General features: G+C 40.0%; 2 protein-coding genes across 2 annotated transcripts in view; one reads left to right on the top strand and one right to left on the bottom strand.

Moving 5' to 3' along the window:
- The first annotated feature begins 13995 nt into the window (after window positions 1-13995).
- Window positions 13996-16149, top strand: lepa (leptin a). Its single transcript, XM_060922902.1, has 2 exons — window positions 13996-14200; window positions 15054-16149. Exons 1-2 carry the CDS (start codon window positions 14051-14053, stop codon window positions 15420-15422), a joined length of 519 nt encoding a protein of 172 aa, XP_060778885.1. The 5' UTR covers window positions 13996-14050; the 3' UTR covers window positions 15423-16149.
- Window positions 16150-19240: 3091 nt separating this feature from the next.
- rbm28 (RNA binding motif protein 28) overlaps window positions 19241-21021 on the bottom strand; it is a 74782-nt gene continuing 73001 nt past the window's right edge. The window contains exon 19 of the mRNA XM_060923622.1: window positions 19241-19656. Coding sequence (XP_060779605.1) covers window positions 19516-19656 — 141 coding nt within the window. The 3' untranslated portion in view covers window positions 19241-19515. The remainder of the gene's footprint in view (window positions 19657-21021) is intronic.

Below are 21021 nucleotides of genomic sequence, written 5' to 3'. Positions count from 1 at the left end.
ATTGCCATCTATCCCCATTTTCCTAGGATTGTTCCATCTGTCCGAGAAAATGTATTCCATTTCATGAGACAACAAATGCACCAGGGCGGCACGGTGGTGTAGTGGTTAGCGCTGTCGCCTCACAGCAAGAAGGTCCTGGGTTCGAGCCCCGGGGCCGGCGAGGGCCTTTCTGTGTGGAGTTTGCATGTTCTCCCCGTGTCCGCGTGGGTTTCCTCCGGGTGCTCCGGTTTCCCCCACAGTCCAAAGACATGCAGGTTAGGTTAACTGGTGACTCTAAATTGACCGTAGATGTGAATGGTTGTCTGTGTCTATGTGTCAGCCCTGTGATGACCTGGCGACTTGTCCAGGGTGTACCCCGCCTTTCGCCCATAGTCAGCTGGGATAGGCTCCGGCTTGCCTGCGACCCTGTAGAAGGATAAAGCGGCTAGAGATAATGAGATGAGAACAAATGCACCAGGGTTTTTTTTTTCTGTCCAGCTGGGGATCATTAAACACTAGGGCAGGGGTGCCATGGGGGGTGTTAGGACAATTCTAAGGGCCCAGCATTGACAGAGGACCCTCAGAGGACAATATTAACATTATTACCATGTGTGAGTTAAATTAATTTAAAAAATAATAATTCTGTCTCTTATATTGAGCAAATACAACAACCTTCTGGTTTGGTTTTCCATTTTCCACAAAATTATTAGAATAGATAGTCTTTATATTTCACCCCTCTCCCTATTCATTGCATGGTACAGTCTTGCATACGTAGGTGGAGCCAGAGTGTGACGCCACGTTAAGTTTGTTGCTTTCCAATCCAGCACTAACGTCAGCTGCACATGGTAGAAACAGAATTGATGGTGAACCATCAGTAGATTGACACCATCATGAAGAATTCCGGTTACCAAAAACGTAAGGGGGGGGGGGGGGGGGGGGGGGGGTATTATATTCTTTCATAAGGCCAAAATTTCCAGCAGCGCCCCTGCATGAGGGCATTGGAGCACTGGATGACCAAAAAGAAAGTACCAGAAATAATTTAAAAAACTGAAATCACAAGGTAATCTCATCATTTATGGTCAGATTAAGATTTAGAAGAGGACAGAAATTTGGTGTCTGAATTAATGTGTAGCAGAGTGACATACTGTATGTGTCCATGGACTGTAGAAACAATGTCACTGCACAAAAAAAAAAAAAAAAAATTCCATGACTGAAGTATTGCTACCAAAATGTCTTATGGGAGATGCAAAAGTGACACATTAGTGAGGAATGTTCTAATGCCATTTAACCAGAAGCAACTGGTTAATGGCCTGCAGAAAGCATGTTGTTTTGCTTTCAGATTTGTCCAATTCACGTCACAGAAAACTGTTTTATGAACATAATCCAACACTATTATAGAAGTACAATAAGCAAGCATTGCTACTGAGACCACAGATCCAAGTTTAAAGAAAAAAAAAAAAAGAATTACAGTGCCAGTCAAAAGTTTGGACACAAACTCATTCATAGGTTTTACTGTATTGTGACTATTTTTCTACATTGTTGGACAATACCGAAGACATCACAACTATGAAATAACATATGGAACACATATGGAATTACAGACATGGGCAAATTTGTTGGTACCCTTATAGCTCGCTCAAGCAATGCTTTATTCCTCCTGAAAAGTAATGAAATTAAAAGCAATTTTCTTATGTATACTTGCATGCCTTTGGTATGTCATAGAGCAAAGCAAAACAAAAATGTGAAAAGAAATGATTTATTGTTATTTTACAAAGATATTCTAAAATAGCCTGGAAAGATTTGTTGGTACCCCAAGAAAAGATGATAAATAATTGGATTAGAGTGATATGTCAAACTAACTGTTTAACCTTAATTAGCATCACAGGTGTCTTCACTCTTGTAATCAGTCATTCTGTCTATTTAAATGGAGAAAAGTCGTTACTCTGCTGTTTGGTATCGTCGTGTGCACCACATTGAACCTGGACCAGAAAAAGCAAAGGAGAGAGTTGTTTAAGGAGATCAGAAAGAAAATTATATACAAGTATGTTCAAGGCAAAGGCTATAAGACCATCTCCAAGCAGCTTGATGTTCCTGTGACAACATTTGCAAATATTATTAAGAAGTTTGAGTTCCATGGGACTGTCGCCAACCTTCCTGGATGTGACTGCAAGAGGAAAATCAACCACAGGTTGAACAGAAGAATAGTGTCAATTGTAGACAAAGAGCCAAGGACAACTTCCAAAGAGATAAAAGTTGAACTCCAAGATCAAGTTACATCAATGTCTGGTTGCACCACCCATCACTTTTTGAGTGGCAGTGGGCCCAATGGAAGGACTCCATTGTTGAAAGAAAGGAAAAAAGAGCCAGACTGGAATGTACTAAAATACATATTGACAAACCACAATGCTTCTGGGAGCATGTTCTTTGGACAGATGAGACAAAACTCAAGCTTATTGGTAAGTCACATCAGCTCTATGTCCATAGAAGAAAAAAATGAAGCTTTGAAAGAAAACAACACCATACCTACTGTGAAACATGGAGGAGGCTTGGTTATGATTTGAGGCTGCTTTGCTGCATTTTACAAGGGGTGCCTTGAAACTGTGCAGGACACGATGAAATCTCAAGACTGTCAAGGCATTCTGGAGTGAAATATACTACCTAGTGTCAGAAAGCTCTGTCTCAGTCACAAGCGATGGGTCCTCCAACAGGATAAAGACTCAAAATGAACAGTAAAAGCACCCAAGAATGGCAAAGAACAAAACATTGGACAATTCTGAAGTGGCCTTCGATGAGCCCTGATCTAAATTCTACTGAAAATCTCTGGAAAGAGCTGAAACATGCAGTGTGGAGAAGGCACCCTTCAAACATGAGATAGCTGGAGCAGTTTACTCAGGAAGAGTGGGCCAAACTACCTATTGGAAGATGTAGAAGTTTCACTGAGAGCAACAGAGATTGCTTGTTAGCAGTGATTGCAGCTAAAGGTTCATCTCATCTCATCATCTCCAGCTGCTTTATCCTGTTCTACAGGGTCACAGGCAAGCTGGAGCCTATCCCAGCTGACTATGGGCGAAAGGCGGGGTACACCCTGGACAAGTCGCCAGGTCATCACAGGGCTGACACATAGACACAGACAACCATTCACACTCACATTCACACCTACAGTCAATTTAGAGTCACCAGTTAACCTAACCTGCATGTCTTTGAACTGTGGGGGAAACCGGAGCACCCGGAGGAAACCCACGCAGACACGGGGAGAACATGCAAACTCCACACAGAAAGGCCCTCGCTGGCCATGGGGCTCGAACCTGGACCTTCTTGCTGTGAGGCGACAGCGCTAACCACTACACCACCGTGCCGCCCTGCTAAAGGTCATCTCATCTCATCTCATTATCTGTAGCCTCTTTATCCTGTTCTACAGAGTCACAGGCAAGCTGGAGCCTATTCCAGCTGACTACAGGCGAAAGGTGGGGTACACCCTGGACAAGTCGCCAGGTCATCACAGGGCTGACACATAGACACAGACAACCATTCACACTCACATTCACACCTACGGTCAATTTAGAGTCACCAGTTAACCTAACCTGCATGTCTTTGGACTGTGGGGAAAACCAGAGCACCCGGAGGAAACCCACGCAGACACGGGGAGAACATTCAAACTCCACACAGAAAGGCCCTTGCCGGCCATGGGGCTCGAACCCGGACCTTCTTGCTGTGAGGCGACAGCGCTAACCACTACACCACCGTGCCGCCCTGCTAAAGGTCGTGCAACAAAATATTCAGTTATTGTCCCTGCCGTTTTCATATGTTTTGTTATGTAGATTACAGTGTCTTGCAAAAGTATTCATCCCCTTTGTTGTTTGTCCTGTTTTGTCGTATGACGAGCTGGAATTGAAATTGATTTTTTGGGGGGTTAGCACCATTTGATTTATACAACATGCCTACCACTTTAAAGGTGCAAATTGTTTTTTATTGTGACGCAAACAATAATTAAGATGAAAAAAACAGAAATCTGAAGTGTGCATAGGTATTCACTCCCCAAAGTAAATACTTTTTGCTGCAATTACAGCTACAAGTCTCTTGGGGTATGTCTCTATTAGCTTAGCACATCTAGCCACTGGGATTGTTGCCCATTCCTCAAGGCAAAACTGCTCCAACTCCTTCAACTTAAATGGGTTGCATTGGTGTCCAGCAATCTTCAAGTTATGCCACAGATTCTCAATTGGATTGAGGTCTGTGCTTTGACTAGGCCATTCCAAGACATTTACATGTTTCCCTTTCAACCACTTCAGTGTATCTTTAACAGTGTGATTAGGGTCATTGCCCTGCTGGAATGTGAACCTTCATCCCAGTCTCAAACCTCTGGCTGACTCAAACAGGTTTTCCTCCAGAATTGCCCTGTATTTAGTGCCCTCCATCTTTCCTTCAGTCCTGACCAGCTTTCCTGTCCCTGCAGATGAAAAATATCCCCACAGCATGATGCTGCCACCACCATGCTTCACTGTAGGAATGGGGTTCTCAGGGTGTTGGGTTTGTGCCAGACATGGCATTTCCAATGATGGCCAAAAAGTTCAATTTTAGTCTCATCTAACCAGAGAATCTTCTTCCATGTGTTTGAGGAGTCTGCCACATGCTGTTGGGCAAACTCCAAACGTGTAATGACTTTTTTTCTGGCCAGTCTTCCATAAAGCCCCACGCTGTGGAGTGTATGGCTTAAAGTGGTCCTATGGACAGGTACTCCCATCTCCGCTGTAGATCTTTGCAGCTCCTTCAGTGTTATCTTTGGTGTCTTTGTTGCATCTCTGATTAATGCCCTCCTTGCCTGGTCTGTGAGTTTTGGTGGGCGGCCTTCTCTTGTCAGGTTTGTAGTGGTGTCATTATTCTTTCCATTTTGCTATAATGGATTTAATGGTGCTCTGTGGGATATTCAAAGTTTGGGATATTTTTATAACCCAACCCTGATCCATACTTCACAACTTTGTCTCTGACCTGTTTGGAGGCTCCTTGGTTTTCATGTTGCTTGCTTAGTAGTGTTGCAGAGTCAGGGTCCTTCCAGAACAGGGTGATTTATACAGACGTCATGTGACAGATCATGTGACACTTTGCACACAGGTGGATCTTAATCAACTAATTATGTGACTTATGAAGTGACTTGGTTGGACCAGCTCTTATTTAGGGGTTTTATACAAAAGGGGGTGAATACCTATGCATACTCCAGATTTCTGTTTTTTCATCTTAATTATTGTTTTTTGTCACAATAAAACAAATTTCACCTTTAAAGTGGTAGGCATGTTGTGTAAATCAAATGGTGCTAACCCTCCAAAAATCCAATTTAATTCCAGCTTGTCATGTGACAAAACAGGACAAACACCAAGGGGGATGAATACTTTTGCAAGCTACTGTGTTCATCTGAATCAAAAATCAAAAACTAAGTCTGATTCGTGTTAAACATGGAATAAACAACGATGGTTGCCATTAACATTTATTAGTTTCAAGTTATTTCAGAGATAGTTGTAGGTTTTGTTTTGTTTTGATTTTTCATGGAAGGGTACCAACAAATTTGTCCACATCTGTACATAAGTACATAACACTGCACTAATTTTGCTCACTAAATGTTTAGCTAATTTTACCTCGACAGTACTAGCACAGCCAATTTTAATAAGCTAGATAACAGTATTGAAACACTAGTCAAGGAGGTAACAGTAGCTGATGTATTATCATAAACATTCTACTGGAAATTAATTAATTAATTAATGAATGAAGGGGGCGGCACGGTGGTGTAGTGGTTAGCGCTGTCGCCTCACAGCAAGAAGGTCCTGGGTTCGAGCCCCGGGGCCGGCAAGGGCCTTTCTGTGTGGAGTTTGCATGTTCTCCCCGTGTCCGCGTGGGTTTCCTCCGGGTGCTCCGGTTTCCCCCACAGTCCAAAGACATGCAGGTTAGGTTAACTGGTGACTCTAAATTGACCGTAGGTGTGAATGTGAGTGTTTGTCTGTGTCTATGTGTCAGCCCTGTGATGACCTGGCGACTTGTCCAGGGTGTACCCTGCCTTTCGCCCATAGTTAGCTGGGATAGGCTCCAGCTTGCCTGCGACCCTGTAGAAGGATAAAGCGGCTAGAGATAATGAGATGAGATGAGATTAATGAAGGCTGCTTGTATTACAAGTAAACACATGTTGTGTAAAGGGTTGACAAATGAGTTTCTTTACAAAAACATGATTCCTTTCTTTCTTGCCACACTTCCATCCCAACGTCAGTGTGTTTCAGGAACACTTCTGAGAAATGCTGTGTTGTGGCTGAAAAACACACTCCTTGCCCAATGTCAACATTTGTTGGGCACAGACTCCAAATATTCTTTAGATATCCCACACTGAGGTCCACGGGTACGCCTGTTGAAGGCTGCAGTATTGATTAGGACGTGAAATGATTTTGTGGGCAGCGATGTGGGTGTTTGCACAGGTGAAGCTCCACTTTTGGCACAGTGTGTATGCAGGGCAATGTGTCATATTGTCTTATATACCTGTGAATTGCACAAATTATTATGGGATCCTGGTTACTTTAACTTTTTAAGGTCTTTCCTAATCCTGTTCTTTTTCTATTACTTTGTTGAGGGAAAAAAAAACTATGTTAATACGTATTTGTTAAATGATAAACACATGGCTGCACACATTCCTGAAATATGTGCTTGTCTTTTCGCTCATTTTTGGCCCCAGGGAAGCAATAAAACTTTTCCGCTGGGTACTCTCTTTCTCACACACACACACACACACACACACACACACACACACACACACACACACACACACACAGTCTCCTACTTCCAAATAACATGCCTTATAGAGCCAAAAATAGCAGTGAGAATACAGGAATAGAAACATTTCCAGTGCCTTTTCACTTTTCCCGTAATTTTGACGCTCCAGACAGCCATAGGGCCATTCGTGCCTGTGGCACACGAAAGGCTCTTTGATGGTTCCGGTAACAACGTGCAAATGCCACACCTGGCTCTGGATCACTGTTGAACTCACTCATGTGCAGGCAGATCCCTGACATAGCACTAATCTCCCAGTGGAGCTATCACATTGCTTATGCTGCAGAGGTTCAGAGTGTATTATCGGATGCTGGACGACATTGCCAATTTTACTGTACTGTACTGTTCTCTATTCCCAGTAATCTCTTGCTGAGCACACCGAGAACATGCAAAGGAAATTTGTGGTTACACCATAAGCTGGGCGTATACGGATCCTGAGAAACAGCACAACTGTATATATGTATCAGTCTGCGCTGTACAGGTTCTTACACACCTGTAGCTGTTGAGATTTTAACACTCAATCTGAACATAAAGCCAAAGTCCATTCCAATCTGATATTTTTAAGAATTATGTCAAATTCACATTCAACATAAAAACTGACTTTAGCAAAAGCAGTATTGCATACAGTGAATAATAGAGAAATAAGTCAGCTGGGATAGGCTTGAGCTTGCCTGCGACCCTGCACAGGATAAGCGGTTACAGATAATGGATGGATAATTATTTTGTATTACTAAGTCATTATTTCAACTTCAGTCATTATTTTGACTTCCTAAGTCGGTATGATTTTTTTTTCAATTGCTAAGTCCATCCATCATTTGTAACCACTTATCCTGTGTAGGGTCGCGGGCAAGCTGGAGCCTATCCCAGCTGACTATGGGCAAGAGGCGGGGTACACCCTGGACAAATCTCCAGGTCATCGCAGGGCTGACACATAGACACAGACAACCATTCACACTCACATTCTCACCTATGGTCAATTTAGAGCCACCAATTAGCTAAGCTGCATGCCTTTGGACTGTGGGGGGAAACGGAGCACCCGGAAGAAACCCATGCAGACATGGGGAGAACATGCAAACTCCACACAGAAAGGCCCTCGTCAGCCGCTGGGCTCGAACCCAGGACCTTCTTGCTGTGAGGCGACAGTGCTAACCACTACACCACTGTGCCGCCCCAATTGCTAAGTCATTAACGTCTATTTATTTTGACTTAGTCATTATTTTGTATTACTACGCCATTAGTTTGACTATGTATCGTTATTTTGACTTAAATAGTTGGTGTGAATCTCAATTGCTATGTCATTATTTTGCTTAATAAGTTGATATTTAAATAATATTGCCTGGCTTTGAGTGGTATATCAGATATATTCCATTCAGCTAGCATGATACTGGATGAGTCAAAGGCAAGTAGCTGAATGGAATATATCTGATATACTGCAAAAAAAAAAAGCCAGCCAATATTATTATTATTATTATAATACACATTCGATGGAACAATTATAGATTTTATGAAAAGTTAAGAACAGGGGAGTAACTCACCAATATCCAGTGCTGATTCTGATCCACTATAATTCCAGTCTTCATCACTTTTCCTCACCTCCAAATAGAACTTTGACAATATTTCAGCTATTGCTCCCTTTTCCAGTTTTTCAATGTCTGTTGGTATGTTTTTCTCTTGTAAATATGTGTGAAGAACATCTAATGAAGTTTTGGTAGTTGTTGTTCAACACGCCTTTCTCTTTCCTGGCAAACAAAGAAATGCTTTTGCACATGCGCAGCAGAAAACTTTCTCATTGGATATTCACATCAGCTCTGACGTGTGAGGTCATGTTGTCTTGACAACCATGCAATATCATAAACCATATTCAACGCCCATTCTCCATTGGGTAGAGTGATGCAATACACATAGGATAAGCGATATGCGAACAATATTGCATGCTATCAAACCAAATGAATGAAACCCGCTAGAAGGGAAGAGAATACATGTTTTTATTTCATCGAAAAAGTGTCCTGTATGTATAATTAATTTGTCTTATTGCATGGCTCATTTGAATATTCAATTCTGATTGGTCGATTACAACATTCTATGGTCTGTTATTTCTGTAAAACAAACTTGCTATGAATCACATCATTAGCGGAAGCAATAAAATCACTTTTAAATTTTACTTTGTGTCAAATTACTGATTTCTGTAGTAAGTAGCTGTGTAATAAGTAGGATAATATATATAGTGAGCTGGACATTATCATGAAATAAACCCATTCAAGGTGATGCAAGATGCGTCAAAAGTTCACACCTTGCAGTTCAGGACTTCCATAATAGTCAGGTCCTGTTTCTGAAGAAAAAAAATTCTAAACAATGAAGAACAGTTATCCCTTTTTCATTCTTTCATTTATCTTCCTCATCAGGATAGCAGTGGATCCAGAGTCTATCCCGGAAACTGGGTGCAAGGCAAAAGCCGAACATGCTCTGAATGGAATGCCAATGCACACACACCCATGTTCACATTCAATCACACTTAGCGTTAATTTGAAGTAGTCAAGCCGCCTACCGGAATGTTTGTTGAGTTGGGAGGAAACCGAAGAACCCAGAGGAAATTCACACAGACAGAAACCTGAGATCAGAATCGAAACAGAAAGCCTGGATGTCACATCTGTAATTGACAATTCATTATCATGCCACCAGAGGGCACGCTTCTCCAAATTGTAGCTCTTTGTATGGTATTTTCATTTCCTGTTAGCTGCTTATTTAAGCTTTGACAGGGTGGCATGGTGGTGCAGTGGTTAGGATTGCCACGTCACAACAAGGACGTTCTGGGCTCAAACCTACTGATCAGCTGAGGCCTTTCTGTGTGGAGTTTGCATGTTCTCCTCATGCCTGTGTGGGCTTCCTCCATGTGCTCTGGTTTCTTCCCACAGTCCAAAGACATACAGATTAGGTCAACTGGCTACTCTAAATTGCTTGTAGGTGTGAACGTGAGTGTGAATGGCTGTTTATCTCTCTGTGTTAGCCCTGTGATAGACTGGTAACCTGTCCAGGGTGTACCCCGCCTCTCACCCGAGGTCAACTGAGATTGGCTCCAGTTCCACCGTGACCCTCAATGGATAAGTGGTATAGATAATGGACGGATGTTACCTTGACTGATCTTCCTGTTTCTGAGTTTCTGGATCTGCTCTTGTCTTGGTCTGCTGTGGATTCCTGTGTGTAGTTGCCTGATGATCACCCTGATTCTTGGAATTGTGATTTGGACTGTGTTCACCAGTGACTGTTTTGTGTCGTCATCGTCACTGCCGAACCCAATCTGGGATTGAGCGGAACCATGTTTGATTGATTTGGCCAGAATTGCAGTAATAGGGTGGCTGGTTCCTTTCTGCGCACTCTCACACATATACAATTTCACACCTATGGGCAATTTAGAATAGGAGGAAACCAGAGCACCCGGAGAAAACCCACGCAGACATGGGGAGAATATGCAAACTTCGCACAGAAAGGCCCTCATCAGCCGCTGGGCTCAAACCCAGAACCTTCTTACCGTGAGATGACAGTGCTAACCACTACACCACCCCTGTTTTCTGTACAATCTGAATCTTCACGACTATTTGACTATGATGATTGGCTCTTACAGGGCAGTACAGTGGTGTAGTGGTTAGCACTGTCACCTTATAATAATAATTTATTTCTATGTGCATTCCATAACAATCTCAATGCCCTTACAATAATATATGTGAAATAATAAATAAATGTCTAATGTCCACAAAAACTCATTTACATAAAAAACATTATCAAAGAAAATAAAAAAAATAAGAGAAGTGAGAGAAAGAGTCCAACGCTCCGACAAAACTCAGACGAAACGTTGAGACTCCCTCCCCATCCCTCTCATAAATGATCACAAATCAAATATTCATGAAAAAATACTCAAATATAGAAACCACGAAAGTTTGAAAGTCTAAGACTAGAAGATAAGACATATAGTACATAGTACCAAAAAAAAAAAAAAAACCCCTTACCAGAACCTTACAGCAAGAAGGTTCTGGGTTCGAGCCCAGCGGCCAACAGGGGCCTTTCTGTGTGGAGTTTGCATGCGCGGGTGCTCTGGTTTCTCCCACAGTGGCTCTAAATTGACCGTAGGTGTGAATGTGAGTGCGAATGGTTGTTTGTCTCTATGTGTCAGCCTTGTCATGACCTGGTGACTTGTCCAGGGTGTACCCTGCTTCTCACCCATAGTCATCTGGGATAGGCTTCAGCTTCCCCGCAACCCTGTACAGGATAAGCGCTTACAGATAATGGATAGATTTCTTACACATGGATCCTAATTACCCGCTGAGTGTCACTCACTGCACTGGAGCTGTCAGGCAACAACGACGTCGGCTGAACCATTGAGCTACCCAGTCCGATTTCTGAAAATGTCTTGATGGTTTCTTGATGAATTCTACTGATGTACTATTCTGTACAGGTGAATCTACACTTCGGGTGCCAAATCTTTATAAAACAAAAATGAACTTAAAAAGAAAATATTTTTCAACCTACGAACATAAAACTGAAGAACCTTAACCTGTTGCTGATACTGGCTACAATTTCCCCTGAAACTAACGAGAGCACTTTCTTCAGGAAATTATGTAACTTCCTGCCGTGATTCTTTCAGTAATGTCCAAAATATTTATGAAGCAGTGTTGTGGGACATAACAAAATACATATTTTATAATCTGTAATGCATGACTCAGAAAAGGATGTCTAAGCATGGGAGGTTAAATGCATTTATGTGTGAATGCAGTAAGATTTTTAAAGTATTTTAATTCCACAATTACCAAGTTATTCCATTGAAAAGTGGACCTACAGATGCGCACATGGTGTAAGCTGTCCCTAAAGAGACTTTAACAATGTTTAAAATGTCTTATCATTACTTGATGTACATATTTATTAATGTAACAGCAGTGGCACAAACACGGCACCTCAGTAATGAAGTATATTCTCCAAACATAGGCTTTGAATCTCAAGCATAAAATGCTAAATCAGGGACCAGTGGCTTAATAAAGGCAAGTAAATAACATCCTGAAGTGAAATCACCATGTTGTGACGGTCAGTGTTTACAATAGGACTGTTCCTCCGAGTGACATACTATTACATATTATTGAGTAAAGAGACCAACAGATGTTCTTTCGCAATTCAAGAAACAACTGTACGACTGCGTAATGTTCAGCTGTGATGTATCTCACAAATATTCATGCTGGAGACATGAATCAGGATTTCAAGAGTACTGGCAGTTTCCACTCTTTCACTTTTAAAGATGTTGCGCCACATTTAATGGTAAACATGCTGGCTGGTTGAACAGCAACAATATTTGCACAATATTTGCTTGTAAAATCAGGATGTTAGGAAGAATTTTGATGGGTTAATCCAAAAATTCACTCAATTGCAATTAAAAAAAATAATTATTATTATAATTAGCACCAAAACAAGATGGAAAATTTCTCAAAAACTTAAAACGCTGTCATGGTTTGAAAAAGCACTTTTTTAAACCATATCTCTACTCTGGGGCATCACATCAGGAAAGCCTGAAGTGATTCATTGATGAGTCAGCAGCTACAAGCTATAAAGCCACAGCACTGATGGAGCCCAACATGACACAGCTCACGCACCTAAAGGTAAGACCCCTAGTTTTGTCTCTGGCTGTGTGGCTCCACTGCATCTCTTATTTACTGACTAATTAGAGCGTTCAATGATCGCTTTACTTCAAAATCCACTTCTTCCATTATCTAATACTCTATTTTATTTCTTTTATTTCTAGAGAAAGTTACACAAAAGTTATGCAAGGACTGTTTATACACAGCAAAAAAAAAAAAAATGTTTTGAGGCGATTTGTGAACAAAAAAAAAACGTTCAACAAAGTTTGAGTTAAATAAATTCTCACTGATGTTAACTCGTCGTAACATTGTGAAAATAAGGACTTTTTGGAGTAAAAATAAATCTTTGATTTGTTTGTACAAGTCGAAGAACTTGTAATTACAAGAGCATAGGCAGCACTTAAGCGATTTATTATAACAGCATCGATTGAGACATTAAAGTAGTCAACTTGTTCGTTTATTTTTAATGCATTTTGTATATTCAGTGCAGCAATCAATTAAAATATAATGATTTGATCTGTCTAATTCCCTTTCGCTATTTTATTTTTCAATGAAATATTCTATGATTTTTCAAATCTGTTGTCTATCCATGGCATCTAGAATGTATGTGATTACTATGTGGCATGGGGTTTCCATATACTAAGAAAACAAAAGGGTTTTTCCCCTTTCTTTCCATTTCCAGAATAAGTTCCATTTGAGCATATTGCTTTTGTGTGTGTGTACGCACGTTTCATTACTTTCTATTTCTATAATGAGTTTTGAGCATATTATTTTTGGGTGGTTTTTTTTTTTTGCTCTTGCTTTCTATTTCCATAATAAGTTGAGTTTTGAGCATTTTTTTCTGTTTTTTTGTTTTGTTTTTCTTTCCATAAGTTGAGGTTTGTTTGTTTTTTTTATTACTTTCCATTTCCAGAATAAGTTGAATTTTGAGCAAATTTTTTCTGTTTTTTCCTCTTTCTTTCTTTCTTTCTTTCTTTCTTTCTTTCTTTATTTCTCCATAATAAGTTGAGTTTTGGGCATATTTTTTCTATTTTTTTTTCTTCTTATTTCCAGAATAAGTTGAGTTTTGAGCATATTTCTTATGCTTTTTTAAATTACTTTCCATTTCCAGAATAAGTTGAATTTTGAGCATTTTTTAAGTGGGTTCTTTCTTTCTTTCTGTTTCGATAATAAGTTGAGTTTTGAGCATTTTTTTCCCCCCTGGATTGTTTTTTTTTTTCTTCTTTCTATTTCCATAAGTTGAGTTTTGAGCATTTTTTTTTTTTCTGGGTTGGTTTTTTTCTTTCTAATTCCATAATAAAGTTGAACTTTGAGCATATTACTTTCTGGGGTTTTTTTTCCTTTCTATTTCCAGAATAAGTTGAGTTTTGGGCATTTTTTTCTGGGTTGTTTTTTTTCTTTCTATTCCCATAATAAGTTGAGTTTTGAGCATATTTTTACTGTTTTTTTTCTCCTCAGATTGTGGTTGAACTCTTGCCCATTGCAATCACACACATGCTATACTTGTAGAAGCTTAAGATTAGGTTTTAAAATGCTGGAGTATTCTTTTAACACAAATAGGATAAAGATGTTAAAATGTTTTGTTGTTGTTTTTCTATAGGTAGGTGTTGTTCTATTGTCAAGTTACAACACCACTTGCACCCAAAGAAGGCATTATGGCTGTGTGTCCTGCACTTTTTTGCTCCTGTGTAGTGACGGTGCTCACACTCGCCCATGGCCGTGTTCTTCCTACAGACAGCATAAAAAACTCTGTCAAACTACAAGTCGAGAACATCATATCTAGAATCCAGAAACACAAGGATGAGGTAAATACCAAGAGAACAAATGATTCCTTCTGCTCTTTCCTTGCTCAAGGTTTTTACATGTCACGTACATACACCTACTGTCCATCATAGCACTGTTCAATTACTGACTAATTTTCACTAACAGCTCTGACTGGAGATCATTCTTCAGGTGATGGAAAGACCGTTTATAGCTGCTATATCTTACATGATAACAGGAACTAACTCATTTCATGGACATTTCATAACATTAAATGTAACTATAACCAGTTCAAAGGTTATTCATTAACAAAGTTAAAAATTATAATTGTTATCAAAGGGATAAAATACTTCAGGATGCACTGTTATAGGAAACTTCTCAACATTTACTTATTTACTGACAAATTCAAGTATTTATATCATCTACACCTTATTAATAATCATCTGTTAACCCAATTTGTTTTCAGTAGTGCAGGAACATAATCAACATGACCAGGGAAACCCTAATTTTCCCCCAAATGGAAAGTTACACAGTAGTTATAACTGCAATAACTGTTTATTTTAGGCCAAAATGGTTTGTGATAAAATGTTAAACCGTGGCAGCTGACTTTTAGAAAAAGTAAACACTATATTAATCATTCATAACACTACAATTAGTAATGGTTTGACCTTGGGTTCAGGTTGCATCACACCATCCCAACATTTAGAGAACTGAAAGATACCATCAGTACCATCGTTAGATTAGTGGAAGTTGTTTCCGGATTCCACCGATGTGTTAAATTAAGTAGGCTTACTGATCAAAATACATGAATCAGAAACATGAACGGTGTGCTTGCATACTACACAGAAACCATCCGTTTTCCTTGAATCTGACCTCAGCTCTAATGTACTCTCACAGCTCCAAATAAATCATAAGATGATCCTGGATAGTCCCGAGCTCCTGCCCGAGCTGCAGCCCGATAAACCCATCGAAGGTCTGAGCTCCATGGTAGAGATGCTGAGCAACTTCCAGCGAGTTCTTCACAGCCTGCCCAAGGGTCACATGAGCCAACTGCACAATGACGTAAGCACACTGCTGCACAACCTAGAAGACAGAATGAGCTCACTGCAGTGCATACACAGGAAAACGGGCGCGGAGAAGAACCTGGAGGTCTTTGTGAAAAACCACAGCATGTTCCACATCACTCTGGGACATATGGCTCTGGATAGACTGCAGAAATACTTACAGAGAATCAACCACCATCTCGATCAGCTGAGAACATGCTGAACATGCCAAATGATCCCTGGGTTTTTTTGTTATTGTAATTTTTGTTATATTTATTTATATTAATGTATTTATGGACCAAGTAACTATTTACTATTTTTTAAAATATGTTTTAAGGTGTTTATTAATTAATGCATTTGGGAACCAGACAAGACATTCCCATCAGGCCTCATGTTCAGGCATACATGCACACGCACACATACATGCTGACATCACCACCAGCCAAGTACTCTCAGTGATGTCACTGTCTTACCGGAAGACTCCTGACTGACTGATCGTGCTGGGAAGCACAAATCCTCTTACCCTCTTCTAGCCACCAGCAGATGGACGATCACTATCGACCTGAACGCACCACGATCTTTTGTAGACAGATCAGTAGCTTCATTTGAGGTTATTTGCATCTGTAAATTATGTTATGGATGGGAGTTTAGAAGGCATTTATTTCTAACTTTTTATATATACTATATTCATAAATTCACTGAAATAATAATAAAAAGCACAGTTCTCCAAGCCATGATTCTTTCCAAGATATTTTCAGCCTCAAATAGGGAACACGACGACAAGCCCAGTTTATTAGCAATCATTTATATTGTACGGCCATCTGGTTGCTTGATGTTGCAGCAAAATTGTCTTGCCAGCTAAAAGCCCTGTGTATTAGTGCTTAATGAAACATACATTTAAGGATTTCAAGGCAGGAGAGGATTGTATAAACACAAAACTCTACCCCCCCCCAAAAAAAAAGGCTAAATCTCCATACAATGCCTTTAAACTGTGTTTTATGGGACAAAAACAGTCATTTGTTACTGACCAGATAAAACATGAAGGAGAGGAGCAATTCTTTTCCCAAAGAAACAAAACAAATAAAAGAATGACACATACGTGTGCTTTTTATTGTGGTGCAACTCCAGAATAGTAAATATTGACTCACCCACCTGTTATACTTGATCTAACTCCCTGGAAGGGCGATGTTTGTGAACGTATCTGGGGCAAAACTACATATCAGTATACACGTAACTGAACCCTCACCTCCATCTTCAGCTCTGATGAACCAGTACGAAGAATTTCCATCATTAGTTCTCTTTTGTATCCTCTCAGGTGTAATATTAGGCGCCGTATTCCTGATCTCTCTATTATACCTCTACCATGTTTAAATCAATTCTGGACACTGACAGGGTTATTAGCTCATCTGGCCGACAGGTGAGTTTATGCCATCATGTGTTGTCCATCGTCCATCTGGCGTCGTCCACATTTCACGAAAATCGCTTCTTCTCTCTCAATTCTTCACCGATTTATATTCTTTTTTGGCAGGAAGGTAGGGCTGCCTGGGGTGCATATACTGTAGCTTCGACCCAAATTTACATAATTGCAATTAAGAATGAAGATATGGAGTAATTAAGCCCTAATGAGCAGTTTCCACACAAATCACTTCTCCCTGAATTCTTCACCGATTTTGGTTCTTTCTGGCATGAAGGTAGGGGTACCTAGGGTGCATACAACTTCAACCCAGATTTGCTTAATTACAATTATTAATGAAGTTATGGACTAATTAAGCCTTAATGAGCAGTTCGACAAAAATCGCTTCTTCTCAGTCAATTCCTCGCCGTTTTGGATTCTTTCTGGCAAATAGGTCGGTATTCCTAGGGTGTATATAGCTTCTATATATAGCTTGTATATAGCTTGCTACATTTATTGCACAAGGTGGCCCACTTTAGATCGTTCCTTCTGGACTAGACGGGGCTGGAGTGAGCTACGCCGTCATCGTTTATGACATTTCTTTTCGAAAGATTTGTGGTGGTGTTGTTGAATTTTTTCTTTATATTTTGGATTGTTGTCTTGTTGTGAGACACACCCATGGTGCATTTTTGGAATTGCTGGAATTCTATTCTTTTACAGATGAAGGTTATTTGCACATTTGACACTTTTTGTCATGAGAGTTCTGTACGTCTGGTTGAGTGAATTCTTGACAATAGGTGAGGGGCTCGTATCAGCCAAACCCTGGTGCGGTCCATGTTGGATGTGGAAGTTATCCACCCTGAGCACTGTGTACCAAATAATGCGACTGGCCCAACTTGTCATGTTACTCCGCATTTCAGGTTTTGTAACAATGGGGAAGGGTTTGTTATGGTCAGCGGAGTACAGGACACAGGAAAAAGGCATTCCAGCACAAATGGGCACAACTCCTAAATAGTTTTTATGTACATGTGAACAGAAGTCTAAAGTCCTTCCCACACCACATGGTGGTGCCAATCTCTGTAGCCCTCGGCTTCTCACCTGTTACATAGCCAGGGTTACAGTGAGGGGCTAGTCCTCTGGTAACCACAAGAGTTTGACACCATGCCCTCATCTGTATTGCAGTGTGCCTTGCCAGACGGCAGAAGGTACCATTTTTATGATGGCCTTTGGCATGACCCAACCGCGAGTAGAACTCGTGATCTCCCAATCGAGAGGCAGACACACTAACCACTAGGCCAACTCGCGGTACATGTGAACAGAGGTGGACAGTAATGAAGTGCATCTACTTGAGTACTGTACTTAAGTAGACTTTGAGTATCTGTACTTTATTTTTTTTTGGAAACTTATGACTAACTTCACTACATTTGAAAGGCAAATATCGTACTTTTTACTCATTACTTCACCACATTTCTATCAAGGTCCTCATTACTCGTTACTATGAAGCAGCTTTGAAAGTGGATGTTTTTTCTTTTCTAAAACGTGATTGGTTTTTTCGCAGGTGACACTGAGACAGCCCATCAGTAATCACTAGGGTCACGTCACGTCCATAGACTGTATAAAATCAAGTTCAATGATTCCTCAGCAGTGTTATTTGAACATGTCAGTTGATGGCAGAATGGAAGGAGGCGGTTCTTCTGGGGAACGCACACACCCATGGCCATACCTAGAACCCATGTTTCAGTTTTCTGAAAGGAATAAAGAGTCGTTTAGTTTGAAATGTTTGCTTTGTTTGCCGAAAACAAACCACATCACGGCCGACAAAAACTCGCCGTCTGAACTGCGAAAGCATATTGAGGGATATAAACGTTTTATTCCAAGAGAAAGCTTGCAACGAAGTTGTCTGTGCTTTTAGAGCTAGCGATAACGTTGCAATAGCCATACAGTCTGGTTAGTCAAATGACTTTCTATGGATTTGCCCACAGCTAACATTTACACACAGCTTGTTAACTTGGACACTGTTAGTTAGCATGTAAAAACAGAGTTACACTAACATGAATAACGTTAACTTATCTGAAGTCCTTTCAGAAATATGTTTTAGCATAACCTTGCCAAATAAACAGAATGTAGAAATATTTATTTTCTAGTAGCGTTAGCTACCCAATATGATTTCGAGTTTGAAAAGCGTTTGTTAGCATGTCAGGTGGAGTTTCACTGACTAGCTAGCTTAACGTTAAACCCCCGTGATGGCACAGCATGCGTTCATTTTGTGAATTCACATTTCTGTCTTTGGCAATGGAATTAGGTTTTGTAAGCATCGTGGCAATAATACAATGATGCGTTTACTTTTAATACTTAAGTATTTTTAAAAGCAAGTACTTCAGTACTTTAACTGAAGTAAAAATTTGGCTGTACAACTTTTACTTGTATTGGAGTTAACATTTGACCAGTGGGATCTGTACTTTGACTTAAGTAATGAAGTTGGGTACTTTGTCCACCTCTGCATGTGAACAGAACTCAACTCAAAAGCTTCACTCGAATGGTTGATCAGTGTCGGGCTAAAGCAAGCAAGCAATAAATAAATAAAAACCTGATTATGGATAGAAGAAATTATTTTCTGAAAGTAAAGAAGGGTATCAAAACTTTGGCACTCACCTGTTTATTTAAAAAAAAACAAAAAAAAAAACACAAACATGTAAACCCATGTTTACTCAAATATTAATTTCCTGTAGATTGGTGAATTCTGCTACACCTAAAAGTAAAGCAGTCCCAACAACAACAACAAAAAAAATGTTGGAACGTGAAACATTACATTATTATTAACCTTTTTTTTTCCTTGATATAAAACGTATCAAACCACAGACTCCAAGTAAAATTCAGTCTTTCTCTGGTATGTTCTCACTCACAGCAATATTTACATCCACTCTCAACTGAACCACTTGCTCTTCTTGACAAGTGAGTCTTTAGAGTTTGACGTGCCTGTGAGTTTCTTCTTGTACTGTTCGACCAGACGGTCAAAGTGATCGTCCTCTCTGTTGTGGAACTTCCTCTTCACTGGTTTAGCATTCTGAAATCATATAAAACACAAAAACATATATAACTTGAAAGGCACTTGGAGATCACACACCTCCACCAAGGCCAAACTGCGTATCTCGCAACGTTATTGAAAAAGAAACTAAATTCGTCGAGCCGCTCTGTGAGTTGGATCCGCTCCAAAATTTAATAAGTTCTTCCTTTGCCAATGCTACACCTTTCCGCCAAGTTTCATGAAAATCGGTTTGGTAGTTTTAGAGTCGGATAAAGAGACAAAAATGGACTGCGCGGAAAACATTACCACACGAAATGATTCGGATTATAAAGAACATGCACACGTTCATCAAGTTTTGTACATTACAAGCTCTAGAAATTGTTTTAAGGAGAAAATTGGAGCTTGTGAATATGTGTAAACTTGTACGTTAGGAACCACACACTGAGGTGACCATTGAATTATCAAAAATCTACCGTCATGAGTTGGTAAAATTTATATACACACTGATTGCCTCGTGAAGTTTGAGAAGTTTTTTTTTCAATTGAAATAGTGAAAATCTTGTGAAGCTCAGTTTCATAAATACTAACCTGAAAGAAAGAAATAAAAAAAAACATCCGTAAAGACAAGACTAGCCATGAAATTAGGACAAACAAATGGCGCTATATAAAAAGAGGTGGCGTTAGTGTGCGTCTATGATCACAGCATGCCACGTTTACAAGTCACTCCATCATCTGATTGTTGCTTTCAGCTCTCAGTGAGCCGCGGCTTTTATGTGGCTCTCTGGCTTTTAAGAAGTTTTGTGAGCATCACTAAAAGCTGTGCTGTGAATGCGACTGGTAATTTAAAGCCCATTGCTATTTATTAGCACACAAGTACAAACTTAGCTTTACTCACACTAGTATAAGTATAGTATAAGTATCATTTAGCCTGCAAAAGCATTTACATACAATTAAGGCACAATGATTGTATTTGAATGCTGTGGTTTTTTGTACACATGTTCATGGACTGTGAGAGCAGGGTGTCTGTTTTTAATATTTTTAGGATGCCTGAAACAAACAAACCAGAGCGTCAGCGACGCAGTAGCTCACACGGCTGTACCATGAGAAACCAGACTCGTTTAAAATTAGCCAAGTTGTTCTTCATGACAACAATTAGAACAATTTGATCTTCCAAATAAAACTATCAGAATCAAAATCCATTCAAAACTCAAGAGAGGAGTAGCCATTTTTGTGAACTGTGGATGAATGGACGGACGCATGGACGCAGCATGATGGCAATAGCTCATCGCCCTACGGCCGGTGACCTAAATGATGACACTAGCTCACAACCCTACAGCCGGTGAGCTAAATGATGGCAATAGCTCATCCCCCTATGGCCAGTGAGCTAAATTAAAAAAAAAAAATT

This window comes from Neoarius graeffei, chromosome 6, assembly GCF_027579695.1.
Source record: "Neoarius graeffei isolate fNeoGra1 chromosome 6, fNeoGra1.pri, whole genome shotgun sequence".
Lineage (NCBI taxonomy): Eukaryota > Metazoa > Chordata > Actinopteri > Siluriformes > Ariidae > Neoarius > Neoarius graeffei.
This window is presented reverse-complemented; position numbering and strand designations above follow the sequence as displayed.